Consider the following 18,978-nt stretch of genomic DNA (forward strand, 5'->3'; position numbering starts at 1 on the left):
TTTGTTGTTCGTTTTGTTGGGGTTTTCCAAGTTATATTCAAATTGTATCTTGGCAAGAGTTTGAAATGTAAGGAAACTGAGGTTTGCCAAATCCGTGTAAGAAGAATATCAAAGATGGCAAAATATGAAAGCGTATAAATCTGTTGTAAATTTAAATGTAAGAGATAGAAATTATTCACAGATTTCATGTTAACAGACAAACTGCTCAGCTAAAACAGCCACAGGAATGGTGGAAAAAAGTTAAAGCTTAACATGCACCAGTGTTTCACAAAGTAGGGATGAAACACTGTTAGCATCAAGTGTAATTAAGCCTAAACTGAGAAAATATGCAAGAACAAGAAAAATTTACTCTGTTCATAGGTTAAGTAGATGTCACTAAGTAAAAACAAACAGTTCAGGTTCAGTTCTGGTTCAAGCAGTCACAAGTCCCTCACTGTATCTATGAATTCCATTTTGAGAATTTATGCAAGTGAAGAAAAGTGCCCAGATTTTTAAGTGGACAAATGATTACTTAAAGTGTTCTTGAGATATTTCAATAACTTTTTTTTTATTTCATCTCAGTAAATTTATTGCTACTTGTTTTATTGGTAAATTCCCATGGACCAGAAGCAAAGGCAAGTTTTTGTCATCTCTTATCCTTGCAGAAGAATCTCATTCAGCACAATAATCCAACCCTAACATCTCTGTGCTGCAGATGTGCCACTTCTGCTAAAAGTTACGCTGTCCTTACTTGAAAGATTCCTAATTCTTTGAAATATAATATTCTTACTGGCAATTGCTTCTCTGCTTCTCTTAACATCCCGATTCCTACTTCTCAGAGCTCCCTAAAACTGGCAGGAACACTTCCCTTGCATTGATTAGTTGCCTCGGGGTTGGGGAGAGCAAGGATCTGATCTGCCATCTCCAGCAGCAGCCAGTGGTGTCAGGTCATGTGCAAGACAGAGGAGGATTGTGGCACAAACGCCAAACAAATTAATCAGGTTAAAAGGGCAGTTCACAATTTTTATGAAATTGAGATAGGGTCTCTCAAACCTCCTTACCACAGGAAGGAAGAGAAACTATCCTTTCTGAGAACATTTTGGGCAGAGGCTGCAACACAGGACTCCACCAGAAGCACCATGAGGTCAGGAGGAAAGCATGTCCTCTGGGCCTCTGCCCCAGCAGGGAGCCAAAGTCCTTTCAAGGCCAGAAACTGCCGAATCTCCATGAATGAAAGAATGCACACATGAGTAACTGAAAAGACAAAGGGCTTTTTTTTTTTTTTTCTGGTGGGAACAAGGATTCAGCTGTGACTAAACTGAAGTGTCAGATGAAACCTGAAGACTTCCTGTCTCAAGTCTCAACCACAAAGACGACAAAGGCTCAGGTTTGGTGCAGACCCTCCCAAAAGCAGAGAGGGTGCATGGAAGTATGTAAAGAAAACTGTCTGAATTTCTGCCTAAACAACTCACTGTGAATTAGCTAAAAGTGGGGATACACTGTGCACCCAAGTTGGAGGAAATTGCAACTGGGAAAAAAAAATATCAGTGTGAGAATATAGTTTTCATCTACATACAGCAGAAACACCTCAATGTTGTTAGCCTGTCTGAGACAAGAATTATGTTGATAGATACATGAACCAACGCCTATAAGACCCCAGTTTAATTATTAGTTACAAGTGTTTGTGATAATCAAACCCACATGTCTTGTGTAAGCAGCCAGGTTCTCACCATGCAGGTGTTACACGGTTCAGTTCTCACTCCCCCCTCGGGCTGAATCATCGGAAAGCAGCCACAGCGGGTCTGGACACCAGACTAACAGGTTCACTGATACAACACACAGACAAAGCAATCCCTATGGTATTTTATTCTCTTGTTATTTTTCAGGCTGAGTGTTCAGTCCAGAACATGTCCACTGAAACACATCCTATTCAGTGTCAGGCCAAAACACACCCCACCGGAAAATGTGATGCAGCGGGGATATTAACAAAACAAACCCCACCAATTTACACACAGCTCTTTATTCAATCACCAGGCAAAGCTGGATTTCGCTTCTAATACTGAACTAAGAGCAGCATTAGAAGATGAAAAACTGAGGTCTATTTTACAGGGCCATGGAACTCTACAGTGTTTCATCAGAGCACATCAGTGCACACCTTTCCTCTAGTTTTATTTCATTGTAGCAAACTTCACTTTGGAAAATGAAAACTCTGTGCACCCTGAAACCAAAATACTATTTAACAGTTGAAAGGATCTACATCAGATGTAGCAAATCAAAGGACTGCAATAAGCAGTGTTTGCCTATGGGGCTCTTAACAACAAGAGGATATTTGAGGGGAGAACACAAACTTTATTCCACAAGGCACTAAGCAAAAACAACTGGTAATAGTCATCCCTGATTTATCATCAAGATACTTTATTTTTCTTAGTATCTTCTACTGAAGCCCTCAGAGCCTCGATGGCTATCAAGTAAGATCAGATCTGACTACAGGAAAAGCAAATAAAGGTTATTTGCTTAAGAGGAAATGTCTAGTTTTAGGAAATCAAACATTAAAGCCCAGCCAAGTCTGTGGCAAAAGCAGAAATGGAACTAAAAATTTAAAACCTATGCTTTACCACTACCTCAGTTCTGACAAATAAAAACCCACCTGATACAGTACGATCAGTAATGCAGAACATTTTGCAAGTAATACAGCATTTTAAAACAGATGTAATCAGCTGCTGCCTACAGCAAGTAATATTACTAGAGAAACAAAAATATATTTTTCTACATTATGCTGCAGTGCTTATGGGATATTGGTGACTGTCACCATGAATACCACGGAAGTCCATTAGAAAATAAGGAAATGCATGCCAGAATTGCATCAAAGGCCTCCTGGAGAATACTACTTCATTAAAATCACTTCAAATGAAACAAAATATAACAAAACCCTAAGAATATCACTTTTCTGATGGCTTTCTGTAATTCATTAAAGGAAAAAAAAAACAAACCTAAACTCCCCTCTGGGGATTATTTATAAATGGGAGGAAAGCAGTAACCGAAAGAACTTCCTGAAACACAGCTATGAACCTCTTCCTCAGAAAAACTAAAAAGCAGTACTCAGCCAGGAAACCACACTAAGAGCAAACAACATTACTTTCCTATCAATCTTCAATATCTGAACTATTCCACAGCTCTGTTTCTGCCCTTTTCTAAAACAAACCCAAACTGAACCTCAAACCAACGTCCTTCCTCCCCAGCCTCAGAAATCAACACCATCTTTCAGCATCTCCTGTGTGAAGAGATAATGACAAGTAAAAAATGTCTGGATTGTCCTTATACGGCCCCAACAGCTCTTGACAACAGTGGCAGAGTCCAAAGCACCTGGCATATAATTGCCACAGAAAGGCTGACTTAATATTGCACTGTCAGAGGAGACTCCTTTCCCATCGTATAGGAAGTTGGCACTTGTACCTCTTAAGCAGAAGCTTTATTGTACATCACAGGGATATTGATAGTCAGCAAAATTAACTCCTGTTGTTTTCAAGAGGTTTTTTTAGATTTCCATAATGAAGGTTAGCTTAGTTGTGTTCCAGCATCCCTAAAATAACATATATTAATGTTTCGGAAATACATTCAATCCACTCCTTAGAAACACCTATGCTCCTAAAGATCTCTTTAGTATGGGGGTGTTTAAGCACATCTCATATTCTGCTTCCACCCTTCAACAGCAATGAGAAGGCTTTGCAACACACAGAATATAAAGCAACATAAAGCAAAACTAACTTAAAGGGGTTTACAAGCTGGAAAATGCTGCTAAATAACAGTCAGACTTAGTAACACCAGTCACGACCTCACTCAGACTAGATGCTTTCTGTATTAAATTTCAGCTTGCAAATGTTACTTCTTGCTTACAGCAAGAGCATATGAACTGAACAATGTGGAGTTCATTAAGCAATTCCCTGTTGTCCACAGAGATATTCATCAACTCAATTTTGTTTTTTTTTTTTTTAATTCTGTAAGACAGGAGAAAGCTATTGGTATTTCAGAAAGTTATTCTAAATCACAAGCAGTCATTTATCATTATCATGTCTTTCATCCATTAGGCAGAGCACTGCAAACCCATCCTCACCTTGCATACTGATGCACACTGTTCATCTAGCACATGCCAAGATCAAGTAAGATTATCTAATTTCCAGATACTTCCTACTAAATTATGTCATTTCAGGAAAAATATATGTGAATAAACCTTCACTGTTCCAGCCTTCACAGACAGAAATCAATTGTGTCAGATCTAAACCAGAACACAGATTTGTTTTATTTTAGTTTTATAATAGAGTGAAAAGAGGCTTCTAAATTATTGTCAAATAAAGCCAAAGTTATTACCCTTCTAATGATCTGCTTGTGTAATTCATGTTTTTTGCATTGCATTTTTTTGCTTTAACAATTTAATCTTTGCTTTCTAAAAGCATCATTTATACATCAGAGTGGTTTAATCCCTATAGCAGAACTATAATGGAAGGCAAGTATTTCCATATTGATCTTAAATATAGGAATAAAAGAATGCAGTCTATGTAATAACAACATGTGATTAGCATTTATTTTTAGTCTAATCCAAACATATCTGAAAGATATGCATGGTTTCAGGCTCTAAAAGAAGCATCTATAGTCAGCAAAATTACTAAAACAAACACAAAAAAAAAAAAAAAACCCAAGCAAATAAACTCGACAAACCAACCCAAACTTGACTTCCCTGTCTGAAAACAAGTAATATTTTTAAGAAAAAAACTAAGAGTCAAATTCAGAATTACTTTTTGCTGTATTTGTCAGACATCTGTGCTATACAACAGTTCATATAAAGCAATTGCACAGATGTTTTTCACTGGTTAAAGGCAAAAAAGCAAGATGACCAATTAAGGCACTTTAGTTACCACTTGATCCGCTGCAAACAGATGGGAACTTCTAGGACCCAAAACTTTCCTCCCTCCATTTTCACAAGGGACTCTCGGGTGCAAACCTCCACCATATTCCCTCACTACTGTTCAAATAGTGATGTCCCAGTTTATCTCCTCCCCAGTTTTTTATCAGCTTCTGCTATTATAACATCTGAGCTACTCTCCCAAGCAACCTTACCAACCTTTATTCCATCAAGGACTTGGACTATGAGGGTAGGAATTTGAAAATGTATCCCATATTGAACTTACAAGCTCTCAGGTTGTGAGAGACAGTTTCTTGATGATGGCCTCCTCATTTTCACACAAAAGAAGGTGATGTTTTTAAATATCCACCTAATATGACTGCCCTTGGTTTAACCCACCACAATATAGTTATGTAGACAAAACCTCAAAAAATATGATGAAAAATGGTTGTAATTGCTGCAACTCAGAGGTGACATTTTGCATTTCCCTGGAAGCAAACAAACTAAAAATAAAATTAAAACCAAAAAACCAAAAACACCAACATGTTAATGGTTTCTGCTTTAACCTCTCTCTGCTTGATTTTCAACTTCCTGAGGTGGTATTAACTATATGAGGGCCAGAGGGGAATGAACCTGAAATTAAAAGCGAAAAAACATCTTTAAACTTAAATTTGAAGGAAATATTTTGATGTTTAGTAAATAGCAATCTGCCTTTGGTACTTGCCATTGTCCACCATCTCTATCTACTACTGTATGTTCCTACGCTATTTATTTCAGCAACCTCAAGAAACTGCACAGCCTTTACAAATCTCTTGCAGCTCCAAAGATTCCCAGCAAAACTCTAAGGTACACAATGTGAGAAAGGCTTCTATTCCTGTTGCTTAACTCACCCACAGTCCCACCTATTTTCCTGGCAGATGGGTAGGTATCATCCCGCACTGAACTCTGCTTTTTACCCTGCAACCTTCCACTTTGATCTCAACAACTCTCCTTTGAACTTTAAAGCAAGCCTTTAGTTTGTTGGATTCACTCAGCTGCAGCATGTTCTGTGGTTCATCTAATTGCTACCTGAGCAGCAGCAAAGTGCTATGTACAAACAACTCTGAATTTCAGCTGGAAGCAAGAGCTGTACCCTTCCATTCATTTAGTGTGTGGGCAGGCTTTCCAAAGGCATGGCTTAGCTAGCTAAACTTGCTTAGCTCCTAAATTAGGAGCAAAAGGTTCCTACTTTGCTTCCAACAAGTGCATAGATTTATACAACAACCTTTGGATGAAAAAAAAAAAAAACCAGCATCATTAGCTTTGAATTCTTTGGACAATGTCCCAACCCAATATCAGTTAATTTCAGAGCAACATAAAACAGGAGGACTTAAGATGACTCAGCTGACTGCATTGCAATGCACAGCACAAAAAGGCCACTGTCAATATCAGAAAGCTCTCCAGGACTGTTTAAAGTCTCAGCAGGCTCCACTGAGTGACCTACCTGTACAGCTGCCACCTCAAAGCTTAGTGACATGGCTAAACAAGAGATGAGAATGTCTGTTTGGGAGGCACTGTTTTTCACCTAGTTATTTTCAGGCTTAATCACTGAAAACTAGTTTTAATGATTGAAAGTAAACTAGCCTTGGGGAATAAGCTGTCAAAGGTTTGAATAGCATTTGAACTACCAATACACAGTTTGTTTACACATACCAATCCATAATGTCTCAACTGAGTTCTGTGAACTTTTTGTCTCAGCTCTCTCAATTAAAAAGAAATTATTTCCTTAATCATCCAGCACTTAGTTTTGACATCCCTGAAACAAGTTACATAAGAGGTAGTATTGCAAAAAGAAGTTTCTATCTTTCTAAAAAAGCAAATCACTGAAGAACCAAACTGAAGTCAAAATACCTATGTAAGGAAAAAGATGATGACTAAAGTTGGGAGAAAAATATAAGACTTCAGAATGCATTCTTATCATAGTTTTCTTCAGGCTCATCCATATATGGTTTAGGGAAACAGAATACCCACCCAAGGAACCTATGATTCATAGAACTGAAACATGAGTTTTAACCATCATCTAAAGTGACACCTATAAATTAAACAAAAAATAGTAAGAAAAAAGCATACTAAGCTAATCTTACTGCTGAAAACCCTTTCCCGATTGGTTAACTTGAAAAAAGATCTTAGAAAATAGAATTCAATTGGTCCATAACATTTTTTTCTTGTTTACTCTATCTTAAATCATGCAAATTTCAGCTACCCTTAAGCTAAAAGCCTAGACTTCATGCTTCCTGAAAGAAAAACAAAAAAGATAAGGGAGGACAGTATGATAAAGATTCATACTCAGGCAGGCAGCTAAAACAAGTATCATGGCTTTTGAGTTTACTAACTGCAGAACTCAGCCCTATGGCTCATCTAAATTTTGTCTCTGAGTCCTGTAGGACATCAAGAATATCCAGAAGGCCCCAGCTTCACCTATGACACTTGGGCAACCCCATGCTTTAAAAAGATTTAGGAAAAAACCCAACAAGCCCATGGCCATCACTGAAATTCATCTATTGCTTTGTAGCAGCTGTGTTCCTTCACTGAAGAGCAGGAATCAGAACTGCAGTAACTGCTCACTGCCAACTTACTGCACCCAGACAATTTTTTTCACCCAAACAAAGAAGCACTACAATACAGCAGTAGAGGAGTAAACAATCTGGAGAACCCTCCTTTCGCTCCCCAAGGCAAACAACCTCAATGCCTTTTGTCCTAAATTAGTAAATTCATAGACAAAGTGAAAGAAATTCCTTTACAAATCAAACTATACTCATGCAGATCTGTTTTACTAAACAGAGAGATAAATATGTTCTCTATCATTTTAGAAAAAACAAAGCCCAAGACTTTCCATCTTTCCTCTTTTACTTTTATCCCTGCATTGCTGACACTTTTTCCAGAAGTTTCACAGATATCATGATCTCATTCATCTGCAGAAATCCACAATTCTTTATCCTTCTCACTCCCAAAGAATCATTAAGGCAGATCTCTAGAGAAACAGTCCCCAAAAATAATATTTTAAAAATAGGTGGTGGCTTTTAGCTGTTCAGCAACTTAAGAGATTTATTTATAAAAGTCCATGCTAAGTTACTGAACTTGAAAATATATCCAAAAAGCAAGCATCTGGTTTCCATCTGTCCTCATGGGAAACTGGAATGGCTTCAGATGAAAATGAAATATTGGGGTGCAAAAGAGCAAGATCTCAGAAAGGGAAGGACGAATTGAAACAAAAATTGGAGATCTATCAAGAAGCTAAAATATCAAGTTACAAAATAAAAAGAAGAGAAAAAAACACACTCTGTACTTCTGAGCTATATAACATCACAGCACATGTCACAGATGAGACAGCCACAATACACAACGTATCACCAGACAATCCCAGAAGGCCTCAACTCATACAGAGAAACACCACACCACTGCAGAAGGCTTCAAGTCTGCCCTCCTTGTTCTTCAGCCCAACCTGTTATACCCTCCTGTTCCTGCCTGGCACCTGTGTGCCCTCTGCTCCCTTTGGTGATGGTCAGTGCCCCTGGGCACTCCATGGCTCATTGCTGTCAGTGCTGCTCACCTGCTTCTCACAGCTGTAGCCCACTGGGGATGAGGCTGGCACAGCCCCACCCCAATTACCACAAACTGTGTGCCTACAATATAATATGAAAAATGAGCAAATAACATGCCTACATCCAAATTTAATTTCAGAACCAAAAAAAATATATAACTTCTATAATAAACAATGTGACTTGTTTACAGAACCTATTGATTTTAAAGACATGCACCTGAAAATACTTGCCAACACATGCAATGTTAAGCAACTACTACTGCACAAAGGGCTGGGAAAGCTCAATTTTGTCCTTTTGTACTTGAGCAACCTCTAAGCAAAGTGGACTTGCAGTTTTGTCAGCTGCACCTCCAGCTCCTTTCCAGGGCACACCATAATTCCATGTTTAGAAACCTATCTGTGGTACTGCCTTACACAGAACAAAGGGAAGCTTTTATTTGCCCTTCAAATATTTTGCCAACATTCAATTACAAGTTACAAAACATCTGAATTGGTTTTCCACAAGGGGTACTTGCATATCTGCCTACATAAATACACTGCTTAAAATCTGTAAGTAAAGGTTTTGAAGGCAATACTTTACCTATCCCTTCCAACCTCCCAGACAGGCTAATTCTTGCCCCTTGCTTAGTTTCTCTTAATTTTATTTTTTCTACTTTGCACATGAAGAAGAGAGAAAGCCAAGTGAAAACCTAAATAGGTCAAGTACCAAGTTAAAATATTTATAATAAGGAATCAGATAATAAAGAATTTTGTCTCTTGCCTTTGTCATAGACTACAGAAGTTTCCTTTGTAACTTTTACAAGGTGAAGTGTCACTATGCCCTGACCATTGTGCAAACTGGGGTGCTGGAGTACATGCTCAAAGTAACACCACTAACCATCTAACCATTGTGTTCTTTTAAAGCAGTAGCAAGCCAGGGCAGTGTCTGAGAATTGATGGACTCTTTCAAAACTAACCTCAACATCCTTGCATTGTAGTTCAAACTATCAGCAGACTGTGTGAAAGTAGATAAAATCTCAGAAGTAAAAATGAAAGATAAATAAAAAACAGTAATAGCAAAATAAATACGTCTTACATTTTCCTATTCTGTGGCACTAACCCATATTTTGAAGGCCAGCTTTGCTTCACATTGACAGTATCTCCTTAATCTTGCATGTGACCAGTAACAGTTTAAAATATTTTATTTACTTCTGTTTCATTTTGGGAGAAGAGGCAGGAACAGAAAAATATAATTATGGAGAACACTCAGTATTAAAATGGCTTATCTTGCCACCCTGTTTATACTCTCAAGCTCCATTCCCATGGACAGCCAGCATCTCCAGTGAGCTAGTTAGTCTGACTCCAAGAAGATATCCAGGCTATAAAGAACAAATAAACAACCAAAGAAGATCTGTTAAACAGCAGGGCAGAGAAATTTTCACAGGCCGAGGAACCAGGAGAACACTGCCTACACCTTTGGTTTCTTGGGATACTGGCAGAATTCAAAACAGCTTAGACCATGAGACTACAAAGCAGCAGAGGCACAAGACACATCTGTCACACCCCCAGATGCCAGGACCAAGGCTATTCCTTTGATCCCTGTTAGTCTGATCCTGCCTTAGCCTTCAGCTGTCAGGCAGCCAACAGTGGTGAGTCAGATGCTACACTAGGTAGGAAGGCTGAGAACAGCAGGGGATCAGGCTAACTCATGATTAATTTGATTTTCAAACCACTCATCTCTGTACCTAACCAGAAGCAGCACCAGACAAGTTATTACCTGACTGGGACACACCTGCCATGACTTTCCTATATCCAATATTAACCCTGCCCATACGATTATGGTGACAGGAGAAAGTGGGCCAACCCACCTGCCTGCTGCAGTGACTCAGTGGAAAGTGCATTTCTAAGCGACCTGCTGGTCTCCTTGGCAGTCAGAAAAGCAAATGACACACTAGATGCAACATGTCGTTCTTCTAATGAACTGGTATAATACCTGTCTTTCATCAAGAAACTTTTAATGCCACCTTTACAAGTTTCACTCAGGGAGATGCCCTAGGCATGAACCACACCACAAGGTAGTCCTTTCCTCAGAGTGAGCAAAGGGAATCCCTTAGTCAGGGTAGCTAAGCACCAAAGCACAGGACAACGGGAAAAACAAGAAACAACAAGGAGTGCTGCAGCCTCTTACAGAAGAGAGCGCTCACACAACCATTCAAATACATGGCACTTAGGGCTGGGAACAAGCACTGCCACTCTGGAGATGGATGTTTGTCAGATCTGCAACCACATCATCTCTTTTTATTCTAATACTGATTAACTCGCTGAAAGATGTAGTCTGTTCATTCAGGGGAGGATAATTTGCCCCAAAAAACAGTCAGCAACTGGTGAAGAGATATGGTAATCTCATCAAGGAATTTTGCACTGCTGAAGGCAGGTCTGAAGAGCAATCATGGCCTACAGGTGCTGCAGTTTTCTTTGAAACAAGAAGATATGCTGTTCCCTATGTGATGGATTCACAGGCCAATCTCCTCCAATATGTTCACTCACATCATTGAATCAAAATAGCAGTCTTCAAAAAAAACATTTAGCCCTGGGAGGCTTTTGAGAATGGGAGGAATTAATTGCTTGTGCTGCTGCTTATTCTTCTTCATGTTCAATAACCCATATATGAGCATCCTGCTCCTCTCCTGCAACAACTCCCAAAACACAGCCCCAGGCTATACCAGAGATATGCTGGGATTCAATAAAGTCTACGATTTAGTAATGACATTGGGCCAAGCCATAACTTCTATAGCAGGCACTTCAATTAGCAAAGGGAGGCTGCTACTTAGTGACATTGTGGTAGCACTGTGGTGGAAACATCTCCCAGACTCTGTGCAGAAGTATTTTCATCCATTTAATTCAAGGGTTAACTACTTCAATCCATCATTTTGTTAGCCAGTAAGAACGGTGCTGTAGGCCTCGACCCAAAATAATGTCCCTAGTCACTTGGGGGAGGGGGTAAAAAGCATTAATAAGACCTGCTTTTAAACAGATTAATTAAACAAAACAAATGGAAGAGGAAATAGAATAGGTGACATAAAGCTGGAAGAGGTCTTTGTCAAGCCACATAATTAACATCTAATAAGTTTTCTTAAATGCTGTAAATCAAGACAGATAATAGGCTATGGCAGCATATCTTTCAATCACTGACATTTAACTCCATAGACTTTGCCAAACCACTTACACATTTTTTATATTCTCCAAACCACTGTTAGGATGATAATCAATTCTTTTTAAAAAAGAAGCTATCTTACCTTTGCAGAGTCATGTTCAAATTGCCTGTACATGCCTTGATCTTGTTTTGTGCTTCTAGATGAGTCATCCCATCCGTACTTATCCCATCAATGGTGAGAACCACATCACCAATCCCCACGTGTGCCTGGGCTGCCTTGCCACCGTCATTAAGCTGAAACATTGCAAGAATGGTAAATGAGAAACTTGGATGGTTTATGTTTTTTGAACACAAAATCTCATTTTATTCACAGTGCTGTTTCATGGAAAGAGAAAAAACAAGACATCTTTTCTTATTTGCAAATCCTGTGAAAATTGCTGCAATACCTATAGGTATTCATTCTTATTTCACTTCAATGACAGGAAAGAACTGCACAGTGTAGCCTGTTTTTCAAAAATCAAACTCCACTTCTACTTTACTGGCTGGAAGCTATGGACATTCATGAAGAGACAAGCAGGGACAGGCATTCAGTTTCCAGCACTATAAGTTCCAGCCACCTTTCTCTAAACACATGATTTTTTCTCACAAGAGGAGCTATAAACCAGCTTTTTCCACTCTGAAGAGATTTCTAAGTGGAAAATTTAAAGTTCATTTTTTTGTCAATGACTGGTCACGTGCAGGGAAGACTGTTAATAGTGAAGTTGACTTTTCTACAGCTACTAGAAAGTCAAAAGTTCAACATCACAGACAGGCTGCTTGCAGGACATTGTTTTGCCTTTCAGTAGGTTTACAGGCCCCAATGACCTGCAGTATATTCAGATCAGGATAAGAAAAGCTTCTTGAGAAGTTTAACTCTTTGATCAAGGTCACGGACAAAGTTCAGTTCAACTGCCTTTGGTCCACTTGAGTGAAACAATATTACAACAGAAACCTCTGTAAAATTTACACTATTGGCCCCAACTGAACAATAAATCAATCTTTTCACCTGATGCATTTGAATTTCAACTACCTTCGTTCTTAAGAACGGAAACAGAAATTAAAGTAACCCATAGTAAGATCTATGCACTGATTTATATCCCTGATCCTCAATCTTCAAATTCTTTTATATCAGGTTGAAAAAACATCCTGGATGGTGTAAATTCCCTCTATGTTTCTGAAAGTGTTTCCTATATTACAGCAGAAATGTCGTAGCTGCTGATGCTGTGCATGCAAAACCTCACAACTCTGTCCTCTGCCTGCAAGCATGAGTCTGTTCCTTGAAGAAATCATTGCTTTTAGGGAAGTGCTGCAAACAGCAGAATTACTTTATCTTCATTTCCAAAACCAGAATTCTCCTTGAGCTAAAATGGTGCTTTAGCACATGACTTGAGAGCTGGTGATATTCAGCCAGGAGAAAAGGAGGCTCAGGGGAGACCTCATCCCTCTCCACAACTGCCTGAAAAGAGGGTGTAGTAACATGGGGGTCAATCTCTTCTCCCAGGTAACAAGTTACAGGATGAGAGCAAACTCAAGTTGTACTATAGAAGGTTTAGTTTGGCTACTAGAAACAATTTGCTCATGGAAAGCATTGTCAAGCACTGGAACAGGCTTTCCCAGGAAAATATATTCACCATCCCTAGAAGTGTTCCAAATATGCACAGATAAGGCACCTGAGGACATGGTTCAGTGGTTAACATGGTGGTGCTGCTGCCTTGACAACTGGACTTGGTGACCCTTAGAGGTCTTTTCCAACCTTCACAATTCTGTGATTCTATGACTTTTCAAAGGTATGCCAAAGGAAGGTTTTCATCTCCTTTGTTTTTTAACTGCCCCTGTTTTAGTTCATGCAGTATGGACGAAGACATTTTGGTTCTTTGTTACTTTACAAAGTACAGCCATCAGTCTACACATCACTCACTTCAACAGGAGGAGTGAGGTTACGTCTTGAAAGCTGTCTGTGGCTAAAGAGATAATAATGCATGAAATATGAGGGGCTCAGTCTCTGCATATGTGTAGGGAAAACCTGTGGAAGGTGTCCCATCAGCCTACCTGATATGGTTAAGGGTTTCCTAAAATCCAAGCAACCAGAAATACATGACAGCTGTGATATTGGATGGTATCTGAAGACAAATACTTTACCTGAGAAAAATACTGTGTAATGTTGCAAGACATATGCAAATGCAAAACTCCAAAAATATTGCCATTTGACAACATAGAGACTAAACCCAAAAACTTTCACATGCCATCACTGCTGGCATTTTTCAGCATCAATTCCATACTTGCTGATTGCAGCAGCAATCTTGAGCAGATAAAAAACAGAGAAAATTTTCATCAAAATCATAAAAATTCTCCCGTTTGATGTTAACCTGGTGAAGGAAGAGGCCTGCGATCAAGGAAGACTTGTCATATCTTCAGATGCAAAACAGCAGCCAGGCCCTCAGCATTACAAATCAACATACCTATTTTAGCCAGAGTTGAAACCAGAGGGTGCTAACAAGGAAAAGTCAGCAGAGCAAGGAAGTGAAGTAAGAAGCAAAGGAAAAAGGAGACACCCTGATTTCAGAAAAATATTTGACTTGCCAAAGTCATAAGAATTTCAAGTTGTATTGTGAATCCTTTTACAAAGGCTTCAACAAAAAGGCCAGAAGTCTTCCAAAATTGGGTGTTCATACACCAATTGTGAGTTAAGAGGCCCGATTACTATAAAACACCAATCAGGGAAGCTCACAAGCATATAGAAAGCTATGACCAACATAGCTATTTATAGGAAATCTCCTCAAACCTTTGGGTGAGGGGTGGGATCTGCCATAAACAGATCCTGCCATAAACCGATATGTTATAGCACGCTGACATTTGCCAGTAAGGTCTGGAAAAGGGAAAGGAACGTAGGGGTGCTAAAAGCTAAAGGTCAAATGGATCACTGTGATTTGTCAATAAAATTTAGCTTTCTCAGAACGTGTGCAAATGCACATGATGCTGACATGTTGTAATTTGTGATGAAAAAAGAAAAAAGCAAACACACCGCTCAGGACTATGACTTCAAAAGCCAGCTTCAGGATAACTGTTTTCATGCAAGGGTAGGTGGCCTTACCATCCCTAGGCATGTAAATGAAAACAAATTTCTTAATTAAAAAAAGGCAAACATTTATATTTAATTCTAGTGGCCAACACACAACAACCCACAACCAAGCAACCAACTTTCAAGAGGTCATTCTTAAACTGTTGCCTAAGGGGATGAAACTTTTTGCAAGCACATGTGGGAGACCACTGTAAAATCATTTCAGTAAAATCTCAGGACTTATTTTTAGGGAATTTCATCCTGAGAAGTGTGACAAGTCCCTAGCTATGTCCAAGAGTCCTCCTCTACAGACAGAGAACTCATGCCTTAGAGGTGAAGCTGTCAGAGACGCATTGAAGCAAATTACTGGACAAGAGTGTCAAGAACTGCACACACAGAGGGATGCCAGAGTAGTAATCTCCTTATCAAGACGCAGTGGATAAGACTTCTAAGTAACATCTACTGATTCTGAATAAGAGATCTGAGTCACTAAGCAGGAGAGGTGAGGTTGATACTCCTAGGTAATCTCAGCCAGAGAGTGAGTATTCCCTGAAAGTGGTCAGCTGTTGCAGTACAAGCTGATTTCTACTGAGCATTAATACGGTTATAAATAAGAAACCCAGTCCAGTTTGCTAAACTGGCCTCTGGGCTGACTGACAGAGGTTTCAACCAATAACATCTCTCCTAAAGTACAAGTATTTCACTGGTTCCAAGTCTAAGGGGCATAAAAATTAGACCAGTGGCTGTCTAGACCTGAGGCGTTAGAACTGCCTACAAAAGTAAGCACTGAACAATAAATCACACTGTTTTGCTGATGACCAGTCTGCCAAGTGGGCTGTCTCACACACTTGACCATCGGTCATACCAGTCATACCCCAGCTTCTGAACCACTGATATTGAAGTGGGACTGAAGCTGAAAGGGTAGTGCAAGAGGAATATTATCACAACTATATAAAGAAAGAAAACATCTACATTGAACACAGCAGGAGGAATTAGAGCATTTGAAATAATTAAGGATCTTTTTCAGATTGCAGATCCTGGGAGCCTCCCTTTTGACACTGCTTATAAGCTAAACTATTTGTATTACCACTACAAACACTAAATTGGAATACATAACGAAGATTACATGTGCCAAACTATGTACACATTTGACCAAAACTGCATAGATAGGCCGATTAGCCGACTCCGTTCCTAACTCCACCTGTAATCCGGTGCGGGTTTTCTCTTTTGCCGACTCCATTCCGAATTCTGCCCTAAAACCGGTCCGGGTTTTCCCTTCTATGACCATATTTCTTGTCACGATGGAAATAAACCAAATTTATTTATTTTTCACCCAGATTAAAAAAATACTCAGCAGATACACAATACATATAAAAAACATTTGAAGATTATATATTATCACCTACAGATTTATCTCACTGCTACTTTTGTACCAAACTTTTTCTTTCTTTTTCTTTTTTTTTTTTGGTCCTGTACAAGTGATTTTTTTTCTTATAGTGCAAATTTAACCTTCGGAACATTATCCTGCATCATACACCTATAAAGTACAGAGTTATGCGGCAAAAATGGTGATCCTGAACATATCTTTATTAAAAGTGCAGGTATCACCATATGGAAACAATGCAACAGGAGAAAAGTATAGCAGTAAAATTAAAAAACTGGCTATCTAACAATCCAACTAACCTCTAAGCACCACAAATATTCTTCAAATCCTTGATGTATCTGTTTTAATTCTGTATTTATAGTATGAGGCAGGTTTTTAAAGTCAATCATGAATTAGAGCTGCAAAAAAACAGACTTTTTCCCCTTGATGTTACACTACAGACTTGAAAGCTACAAAATTGCCAAACCAGGAAGGTTTCCTCTTACTTAATTCCATGTCTCTCTACTCTGGAAAACTCATTTTGAGACTGAATGGGAGGCAGGCAGGAGAGACATTTCATGACCAGGCACCTGCTGAGGCCACTCACTCCCACAGCCCCCGGCAGGAAACCTCTGCCCCTCCGCAGCAACCGCCTACATGGATGAAAGCCAAAAACCAGCCTGTGCCATGCAGAGGTGCACAGGATGCTTTTTAACAAACACAAGTGAAATCACCCATCTAATGTTAGATTTCAGTTTTCTTCGAGGAAAAAAACCACTGAAAAAATTAAGAAAATATTGTTGTTCTAGTGGTTCTCAACATCAGAATTCCAAAAGCACAAATATTGTCCAAAACCATGTTCCAAATGGAGACAGAACAAAAGTAAATCAGTTCTTGATCCAGGATGGACACCAAAATCAAGGTATGAAAAGCAACCTCAGTGTAGTTATATAACTCAGGTTTTGAAATGCAAACAACCCAGAATACCCTGGAATTCAATTGTTTTGTTGAGCTAAATTTTAGCCAGCACACTATTTTGTTTTTCAATAACAAACAGCTTTTTTACCTTTACTCTTAAGCTTCAATTAGATATTTTGAACGAGTCTTTCCAGGGCAATTGAAAGTGTGCACACATACGTGCATCTCTCTCTGAATCAAAGTAATTTGCAACCTAATTAATTTCTATTTAACACATAACCACCTATTTCTCCCTCACATGACTAAGAAGAAAACTTGACAAGCAACTCTTCTTTGAACTGTCATTACTTTGCTTTTAGGCAGTAATAAATAAATTACTTAAATTTAAGTCACTCACAGGACAAGGGTCTATTAGCTACAGATGGAGGCTGCCTTCTGTTTTTTCCGAACTGCTCGCCTTGAATCTACCCTAGCTGTAGCCACGGTGTATGATGGTTCATCACAATGACTTTCCCAAATAAACTGTTTCGTACTCCAACTGTAAATTATGTTCTCCCATTGCACAAAATCCTTCAATGTCATCCGCAATTTGCCCTGAGAATGTAAGTCATTGATCCTGATTTAAAACTCCCTGGACTAGCTGATATCCCTCCAGCTTGATTTTTACCTCTCAAGCATTTGATCCATAGTTGGCTGTAGTAATTCAGTTTAAATTCATGAATAATCAAAGCAGAAAGCAACCAGACAATGATCCTTGTGTCATTACTGCTCCAGCTTCTTTTTTGTCTACATTTTCGTCTATAATAAAGTATTTTAAATAAGTAAAAAGCCAAAACACAACATACTCATTTAGAGAAAGAACATTACAGAATAACTTTGCAGCATCACAACAAAAGCAAGGGGGCAAACTCTTTTATCAAACTACATCCTGCTTTTTCCAGCCACAGGGCTTTATCTCCTTGCTACAATACACTTTCTGCTAATATTTACACTCATTACCTGTTACTACTTAGTTTATCCCTAGCTTCGTTTCACCTGACCAAAGTATCACCTTGCACTGATAATCAGTATTTTAACAGCAACTTCATAAACATACATAGAGCTAAAAGTAAACTTGAAGCACCCCTTTGGTGAATTAATGAGAGGAACAGAAGCTCACTCCAAAACACAAGGGGAGGACACTCTAATGCTCTGTAGCAGCACCAACTCCATCACAAAAATTGCACACGTGACCTGCCTCCTGCTCCCCCAGGACCTCACAACCCACAGAGGCTGAGCATGGAACACTCAGAGCCAACACTGACCACCACAAGCACAAACAGGGTAACGCAGTGCTCCAGCATGATACACCTAATGGCATGGCTCACCAAAGCCCTTCCTCACCTGCTTCCCTGATTGGAAGGAAGCAAAAACCTACACTCCAGACTCTTGGCATGTCTGAGACACTAGAGGTCCAGCTTAAAACTTCTTCATGAGAGGGGGAAAGAAAAGCATCAGAGCACCTGCTCTTTGTGGCAAATAAGCTTCCTCTGTATTCAATGGAAACTGAGAGCTGTATCGTGTTCCTCAAGCCTTTACTACAGCAATATTATTCACATAGCCAACAGATTAGCCAGCCAGCTTTGACAGTCACTTCCAAATCAAGAACACACATACCAGTTTTAAAGTCCAGATCAAATTTATACAGCTGAGTTATAAGAACTCTAACACAGGGTTTGCTGTGGAAAGCGCTGACACAAGCAGCTATAAAAAGAGGTTATGAGGCAGTCCTTTAAAATAAGCTAAAGCTTTTCCCCAAACAAAGCAAGGATCAAAGTTAGCTTAGGTCAGAAAACCTGTCTGATTACCAGAGTACTTTGCTATGTATCACCACTATGAAACCCTGCCCTCACCTCCCTCTATGTGGCTGTACTCCCACTTGCTACATTTTCATTTCCCTCCATTTTTGCCCTATAACTTTAAAGGTGTTTTCAGACTGATTTATAAAGCTGTAACCAAAGGCATTCACGGC

General features: G+C 39.2%; 1 protein-coding gene across 13 annotated transcripts in view; it reads right to left on the reverse strand.

Moving 5' to 3' along the window:
* Positions 1-18,978, reverse strand: part of PDLIM5 (PDZ and LIM domain 5) — a 124,085-nt gene that overhangs the window by 71,171 nt on the left and 33,936 nt on the right. For all 13 annotated transcript variants that reach the window (XM_072928577.1, XM_072928575.1, XM_072928578.1 and 10 more), the window contains exon 3: positions 11,732-11,883. In XM_072928577.1, coding sequence (XP_072784678.1) covers positions 11,732-11,883 — 152 coding nt within the window. The remainder of the gene's footprint in view (positions 1-11,731; positions 11,884-18,978) is intronic.

This window comes from Taeniopygia guttata, chromosome 4 (genome assembly GCF_048771995.1).
Source record: "Taeniopygia guttata chromosome 4, bTaeGut7.mat, whole genome shotgun sequence".
Taxonomy (NCBI): Eukaryota; Metazoa; Chordata; class Aves; order Passeriformes; family Estrildidae; genus Taeniopygia; species Taeniopygia guttata.